We start from the raw sequence: 8,253 nt of genomic DNA on the forward strand, positions 1-8,253 counted from the left end.
AGTGAGTTACGCGTTCGACGGTCGGGGCGGGGGGGGGGTCCTCCTCGTCGGCCTAATGTTAAGTGTCCCTGGGGAGTCTTTCTTGGGACACCTTTTTGGTGAGGGAGGTGATGTATCGTTCGAAGGGTATTACTTTCCGAGGCGTCGAGTTTGTCTGATGGACGGTATTTCAGTGGTTCCGTGATAATTTCCTATTCTTCAGTTGGGATATTTTCTTACTTGCTCTCCCATGCAGCGCTTACGTTCTTGTTTAGGCAATCAACAGAAGGTGGGTTAGGATGATATCTTCCTCATCCCGATCTGATGAATTGGTGAACGAAGGTGGATTGGTGGCGTTACTTGCTCTGCTTGGCGTTCCGATGGATGATGGTGTTTTCTGGGTTTGGTAACCGTATTTGGTTCTTCTTCCCTTCCTTTTTGTGCCTTGGTTCATTGCGGGCCAGGCTTGTTCTGACTGGTTCATGGTCCGTTGCTAATTTTTCTTTTTGTGGTTGACATATCTAGAATACATGGTATGTAGACGATCATTTGATACGAAATTAAATCAAAAGAAGGCACGGACACATAATAGATCACTGAGCCTTTAAAACTATCTTGATTGTTTCATGCTTAGCTAGGCTATTGTACATTCCTATTTTTGAGGAAAGCTTCTGTATTTATCTCCTACCAAAATCAGTGTTTTACTATTAACTTTATGAGACAATTAATAAAAATTAGGAGCCGTCACGACGTCCTATGGAGGAAAGTTGGGGTCGTGACAATAGCATTGACGCAAAAAATGCTGGTTGTGTGAAAAAAATGTTAGGTTTTCTCGAATAGGGCCTATTGTCTTTGGACTATAGATTTGCAAGGTTATAGCTGGGCTACTCAATTGCAATGTGTGTGTATGAGTTGTACTTATGTGTAATTCTCCCTTTTTTTAACAAAACAACGAAGTTCTTTTATTGCGAGAAAGCACCCGCGATTTTCCTAAGTTCACTGTTGCCCCGCTTTTCCATTATGGATAACGCAATTAGCCCCCATCTTAAAGTAAGAATTTTATGTTTCAAATTATAATTAGAATCCCGCCTCATAACATAGGGAACGTGACCCTAATTTCAACTATAGGACCATTAGTTTGTTCTAATTTAGATAATAGGGCTTCATGTTAAAGTGGGTGTATTCGTCAAAAAATTGAAGATTGTCAAAACCTTTTGGATTAAAAATTTAAAGTAATGTAGATTTTGTTTTAACCAAATGCAAATCAAATTAGTTGTCAAACTGAATTGCATTATGACGAGGTCTTTTGATGTACCTTAGGAGCAACCGTGAGTGCTTTGTTCATGTCACTTATTCATTGGGCACAAAGTTTAGCTCTTCTCTATATCTCAATGCATAAGTCAAGGTGTTATATCAAATCTAAAGATATAAAATTTTGACCATCTCAAAATATGTAGTAACAAACTTTAATAGGCCAATCTACACAATTTTCAGAACTTAGGTGGTCATCAGTTTACATTGAGGAGGTTATGGGGTGTATGCAACATGTTACTACATCTAATAATTTTTCACCAAGGGGAAAAAAAAGAAGAAAAAGACGCAAAACCTCTTAAGCAACAAAAAGGTTTTACATAGTCGTCCGTTGGCGGCAGAAGAAAAAAAGGGTGAAAATGGGGAAGAACGGGAAGAAGCGAAGCCACCAACAGAACCGCAGAGATAGAGCTTACTATCTTGAAGAGGAAGAGCAAGAATACCCAGCTGCCCCACCTACTGAGTCCCCTGATGCAGAAGAAGAACAAGAAGATGAAAACCCACAACTTGAAAAAGAGAGTCAAGATGATCTCACTGTTGATATCCCTTCGAAGTTTTCTCTATACCAACAATCTGTGCAGGCAAGAAACACCCATTTGTCAACGTCTCCTCTTTTTCTTGCTTACTAGTAGCTAATTGGATAAAGTGGGGTAATCTTATTGTATCTGTGCAGTCACCAAAAGGGGACATAAGTTATCTGCAGAAATTCTTCTTGATGTACGTAGGTGGGAGGGTGCCTCTCCATTTCCAGGAAGATTTCTGCGGCACTGCTCTTTTGAGGTACACTCTTTCAACTACCATGTCTACTTTTTAATTATTTTGCTCCATTGCAAAATTAGCTCCTGAATGGTATATAAACTATTAGCGGTCATCCTTTTTAGGGATTTGCTTTCATTTTTGATATTTGAGCAATTATACTGCTGCAAGCTGTCCAGTAGTTTGTTACATTTATGTCCAAGTTATAGAGGTGATGCAGCAACAGAAGGCTGTTATTTTAGCTTGTCTATTTTAATTAATTCTTCTCCGTAGCTAATCTGTTTCATAATATTAGGTTTACTTTTGGCGAGGCTATATCTACAAACATGATAATGTTGCCTTGTTTCAAATGGAGTAAAACTTCACCTATTGAAAACATATCTTACCTAAAAGTTTGAATTTGAAACATTTGGTATTAAGGATGTTGATAGACTACATTTGCCTACTGATTATGGTTCTGGAAAAACAGTATTCTATTTTTGCAGTTATTATTTCTTTCAAACTTTGAAGTTAAGATTACTCCTCAAGTTGTATCTCAGATTGGTCTCCATGCTGAACTAAGGATAGTTTTATACTTATTAGCCATACTTGTCACAACCCCTTTGCTGGTTGAGGCTCAGCCTTCCGCTCTCCTAGCCTCAACCTTCCATCAAAGCTGAAGTGTAATCGACTACTAGAAATAAATTAATGCATAGTCTCGACGCATTCCCTTTGCGAGTTTGTAAGCTAACTCAACTGTTTTTTTTCCAACACTTATCTGATGCTGATGCATAGTTTCATAGTTTAATGCATAGTTTCACCGATCAAAAATAGATTAATGCATAGTTTCAACTCATTCCCTTTGCAACTTCCTCAGCTAACTCAACCGTTGTTTTGTAACTGATGCATTTTGGCAGTACTGAATGGCTCCGAAATGATACTAGGCGCACGGCTATAGGATTAGATTTGGACGTTGAGGCACTTGATTGGTGCACCGAGAACAATGTGAACAAAGTTGGTGCTGATGTCTCTTCCAGAATATTCCTATTTCATGGTAATGTGTTGCAACCTCTTGAGGCCAAATTGGTTAATGCCGCTACTCAAAATCTCATGCAAAACATAACATTAGGAGATAGTGAAGATGGTTCTCCTGATAACAAATTGATGAAGGATTTTCAATTTCCTGCAAGAGATATAGTTTGTGCTTTTAACTACAGTTGCTGTTGCCTTCATACTCGCCAAGAACTAGTTTCATACTTCAAACATGCCTTAAGTGCTCTGAATAAGAAGGGTGGTATATTTGTGATGGATCTGTATGGAGGCACATCAGCAGAGCAAGAGCTGAGGATGCAGAGAAGATTTCCTAATTTCACAGTATGTATATCCAAACTAAAAGAGATCCTTAGTCTTCTATAATTGAATTACATGTACTAGAATCTGGATCTTTCTTACCATATTCGTGGTTATTCAATTTCAGCATATAATTTCTTTGTTGTCACTTCCTTTTCAGGACCATTTGGAACACTGCTATAATGAAAAAATTTCAATCTGGACATGACAATTCTGGGATGCTGATACTCTTTTATATGCATTTTCGTCATTATAGTTGGGGTGTACCTGCTTATCTCACCGTTTAAGGCTTTAAAAGTCCGTTTATTCGAAGACACATTTTAGTCAAATCGATGACAGAGTCAACAATTCCAAAAAGAAAACGCACTTCTACGATCTATCATCCTCTACTGCTATCACCAACCCTTCCCCCCAACTATGCAACCCTATAGCTCTTTCTTTGTGGCCTTACCTTTCCTCCAAATTTTACAACTTCTTCAATTAACACTAGCCATGCAAAACTTATTTCTACATTCTTAATAGAGGAATAATTCTAAAACACATATAAGCATTCCGTAAAGCAAATTTAGTGTCATAATCTTTACAAAGAAAATGACATTGTATAATTTTAGTTGGGCTGTAGATTATACTTTAGTTAAGGTAAAGATCATATAGTAAATAAAAGAGTTATGTCTGAGTTACTTTGTATTGGATCCCGTCTAATAAAAACTTTTTGCTACAATCTTTAATGTCCCCATTATGTCAAATACTTCTTTTGTGACATGACAGACAAGAAAAAGATAATGTGAAGTAGGTTTTGATCGAGAAAGTTAGGTCTTGTTAAGGGGATGATTATGTGGTTGATAAAATGGCACACACCTTAGGGCATGGCTCCAAGATGGTGACTTTTATCATGTATATGTAAATTTATGTCATTACATAAAGACAGATGATAGTGGCACTTATTGAAGATTCTATGTCATTAATTGGGTATTCAGCTTGAGCATTATCTTTTTTCCTTTTGGGGTACGGGGGTAAGAGCCATCAGAAGGCTGGAAGAAGTGTTGAATTCTGTTTGATTTGATTAGGCTGTTTTAGCTATTAGCTGAAGTGGCTTATTAGAAATTCGAGGTTGATTTAGAGCCCGTTTGGCTTAGCTGATTTAGAGTAGCTGATAAGCATTAGCTGCTGAAAAGCACTTTTAAGTGCTGAAGCTGATTAAAAAAATAAGCAGTTACGTGTTTGGATAAAAGTGCTGAAATTAATAATAAGCAGCTGAAGAACTGGGTATACGAAGAGTTTTGTTCTAAATAGAAGTATTTTAGGATAGAATAGTAAATATTTTGGTCAAACCTAAAGTGCTTATAAGCTGGAATTTGATAAGTTGGGGGAGACCAATTTATGGCTTTTGGCTTATTTTTGGCTTATAAGCACTTAACTTATAAGCACTTTTAATTTTACCAAACGCGTAGATAAGCCAAAAAGTGCTTATAAGTCAGTTTGACCAGCTTATAAGCTTAGCCAAACACCCTCTTAGTGATTAGACAAAATGAACCAAAAATCCCAGAACTTGGACACAAATGCAAAGAACCATGTTGATACAAATGACTTGAAAATCTTCTATACATACTCCTATGTCTTGTATCTTAGTGATAAAACTGTTATTATCTCTGTCATCTTATCTCACAGCTGAATTCACCCCGGTAGACATCATACCTTAATTCATGTTACCATGGTTGTGTGTTTCAATTTACATCAAAATGCTCTAAGTGGCTTACTGCTTGTTGAAAACCGGCCTAGTATATAAGTTGCCACTGGTCATGTAACGGGGTCAGGTGGGATATCCTTACTACTGTTGCTGTGGTGAGGTAGGGGTTACTTCCTTTAATTAATTGCTTCAGTTGGAAAAGAACATGCAAGGAGGCTTTTATAGCGAAATGCTAGCTTTAGGTTTCTTTTTGGCATACTTTGATATGTATGAAGCATCTGGATCAATGATAGTTCTCAGAAAATTTAGGTGGTAAGCCATAACCTGGCCTGAGGGCTTGACATCCTATGTAGTAATTCTGCTATTTGTAAGAATTGTTACTTCCAAACAACTTGCGGGTCAAAGAAGAAAAAAAGATCTTGGAACATTGTCTTTAGTCTGTTTGTTAAATAACTGAATTGTAAAGTCTGCTATCCATTTCACAGTATGTTTGGGAGCAAGCTGAATTCGACATCATTAAACGGAAAACGAGGATCAGCCTCCATTTTAATCTGCACAAACCGCAAAGGAAAATTCGCCATGCATTTTCCTATAGCTGGAGACTGTAAGTCACTTCCCGTCCATTATATAGAAAAGGTCACTTCCTCCATTCTATTATGGCGGTAGTCCTTTTTCTATCGCTGCTGTTCATCTAATACCGTGACATGTGTTTCTTGTGTACAGGTGGTCATTGCCTGAGATCAAAGATTGTTTGGAAGAGGCTGGATTTCAGTCGGTCCACTTCTGGATCCGACATATGCCTGACAGTGAAGAACTTAAAAGCACATATGGGCTTACTGCTGGACGAGACATAAAGTATGAAGAGGTTACAAGTTTTCAACAACAAGATTCTTGGAACGCATACATTGTAGGTGTTGCTTAGCTTTCTATCTCTGCCTTGTTTTCATGCAAGTCTTCCTAGGTAACAAGTTATTTTTCATTTCTTCGGAATCTAGATCGTAGCATATGAAGCAATTAGCAGGTTGACACAGAAGTGCTTGAAAACAAGACACTAAACTATGATGTATTTTAAATTTCTTGTGTTCTTTTGAATGCACAAAAAAAGTTGTACCCTCATCTATAAGTTTTATAATCTCCTTAGAATTATAAAGACTTCAACTTTACTCATGTTGGGTGTGCGAACAAAGTCCTACATTGGTAGCTGAAAAGATTGGGAATCTACATATGAGGTGTAGGGATCTCTTAATGGTGTGAAGCCTTTTGAAGAAAACCGTGCGGGCTTGGCCCAAAGCGGACAATATCACACCATATTAAGAGTGTATTTGGGGTACTTTAGCCCAACAACTCAGATAATTAGATAGTAGGGCCCCAACATCATAGGGGAGCAAGTGCATGATTTTAAAAGTAATTGAAGGTTTCTTTTGAGAGACAGGAATAACAGAGGAGGTGCCCATATTCACCCCATATGTTCTTTGTTGATTAACTTGATTCCAGAATGATGAACTAGGTCAAGCTTAATTTTTTAAAGTTTGGTTTTGATTCTCAGATGACTGTCTAGGTGGACAGGAAATTGTATGCTATTGAATAGAGGGTACTTCGCCTCTATAAAGGATACAAAATACATTGTAATATATTAATTGATAGATCTCTCCCATCTGACAAAAATCAACAGTACGGATATGAGATACATCTATAGTAGACTCAATTTCCCACACACCACCACCAACAACAACATACCCAATTTATCCCATAAGTGGGTCTGGGGAGAGTAGAGAGGTTGTTTCCGGTAAATACTGTTGGTATTATTTATAATGCAAAGTCAAAGATTTCTTTTTGCAAATCCATTTACAACCAATAGCCATCGGTATTTTTATTTTACTAGTATTCTACCTATTTCCAAGTGGCCAAATACTCTTAGATAATTGGTACATGGCAAGAGTTTTACATGTGGCATTGATTTAAAGTCAAGTGTTGAATGGCTTTGACAAGTGGCTATGCAAATCTACCATGTGTCTTCATGCATGGAAGACTAGGTACACTTGTCAAATGGACTAATATACTTGGACAAGTGTTAAAAGACTCTCCACACTTGTCATACATGCAACCTCCCTAATTGCCTATAAATAAGATAATCATTAGCCATCATATTCACTCAATTCTTTAACCAAGAATTCATCTTGATAATCATTACTTTCTTCCTACAACATTTTAATTTCTGTAACAACTACAGAAAAAAAACCTTCATCTTCTCTTCTTTCTGGGCAACTGTTTTGTGCAAATTCTAAACTTCCAGCCACGAGTGCACGTGGTTGGAGGTGTTGTAGAACCTTGGGGTGCGACCAGTCTTAATGATTTGCACCTAGTCGGGCCGTAATCGCTTTCAAGGCACTGGCTTGCCACGACACAGTATTTTTGATAAGTTGTTCTTTCTTTCCTTCTTGTTATTAGTCAATATTATCTACTCATTTTTCTTACAATTTGAAAGCGATTTTACATATAATATTGACTAATGGCCACCACTTTGAACAAAACACTTTCTGATCTCTCAAAGCTTGAGCCTTTAAGATGGAAACAATTATAAGCGTTGGTCCCAGAAACTTCTAATTCTCTTTGAACAATTAGAAGTTGATTATGTTTTGTTTAACGATCCTCCTGCTAATATTGTTCCTGATAGTTCTAATACTCCTAATATTATTGTTGCTGATGATGCTGCTAAGAAGAAATTTGAAAAGGATAATAAAACAGTGAGAGGGCATCTGCTTAACCATATGACTAACCCTCTCATTGATTTGTTTATAAATTTTAAATCTGCTAAAATCATATGGGACAGTTTGGAGAAGAAATATGGTGCTGATGACGCGGGAAAAAAGAAGTATGTCGTTGGAAAGTGGATCAAGTTTCAGATGGTTGATGATAAGCCAATTATGGAACAGGTTCACGAGTATGAGAACTTGACTGCTGTTGTTTTGAACGAGGGCATGGAGATGTGTGAGATTCTTCAAGCTAATGTTCTGCTTGAAAAGTTTCCACCCTCCTGGACTGATTACAGGAATCAATTGAAACACAAAAAGAAAAACTTAACTCTTCAAGAACTGATCAGTCACATGAGGACTGAGGAAGCAAACCGTCTCAAAGATGAGGAGTCTGAACGACTTAAGGATAAAATGAAATCTCTCTCTCTCTTAATTCTT

The 8,253-nt window shown here is 37.4% G+C and overlaps 1 protein-coding gene across 1 annotated transcript; it reads left to right on the forward strand.

The window, feature by feature from the left end:
- Positions 1-1,564: 1,564 nt before the first annotated feature.
- LOC109220014 lies at positions 1,565-6,182 on the forward strand. The gene is made up of 5 exons (XM_019384474.1): positions 1,565-1,871; positions 1,964-2,070; positions 2,943-3,399; positions 5,548-5,666; positions 5,786-6,182. Exons 1-5 carry the CDS (start codon positions 1,650-1,652, stop codon positions 5,982-5,984), a joined length of 1,104 nt encoding a protein of 367 aa, XP_019240019.1. The 5' UTR covers positions 1,565-1,649; the 3' UTR covers positions 5,985-6,182.
- The last annotated feature ends 2,071 nt before the right edge of the window (positions 6,183-8,253 follow it).

The sequence above is a fragment of the Nicotiana attenuata genome, unplaced genomic scaffold (genome assembly GCF_001879085.1).
Source record: "Nicotiana attenuata strain UT unplaced genomic scaffold, NIATTr2, whole genome shotgun sequence".
Classification (NCBI taxonomy): Eukaryota; Viridiplantae; Streptophyta; class Magnoliopsida; order Solanales; family Solanaceae; genus Nicotiana; species Nicotiana attenuata.

What these genes read in the sequence shown, in the direction of transcription:
- LOC109220014 (XM_019384474.1), top strand. Translation starts at nt 1,650, where the DNA reads ATGGGGAAGAACGGGAAGAAGCGAAGCCACCAACAGAACCGCAGAGAT. An exon ending in TGCGGCACTGCTCTTTTGAG is followed by an intron (nt 2,071 to 2,942) that starts GTACACTCTTTC and finishes GCATTTTGGCAG; the next exon opens with TACTGAATGGCTCCGAAATG. An exon ending in GAAGATTTCCTAATTTCACA is followed by an intron (nt 3,400 to 5,547) that starts GTATGTATATCC and finishes TCCATTTCACAG; the next exon opens with TATGTTTGGGAGCAAGCTGA.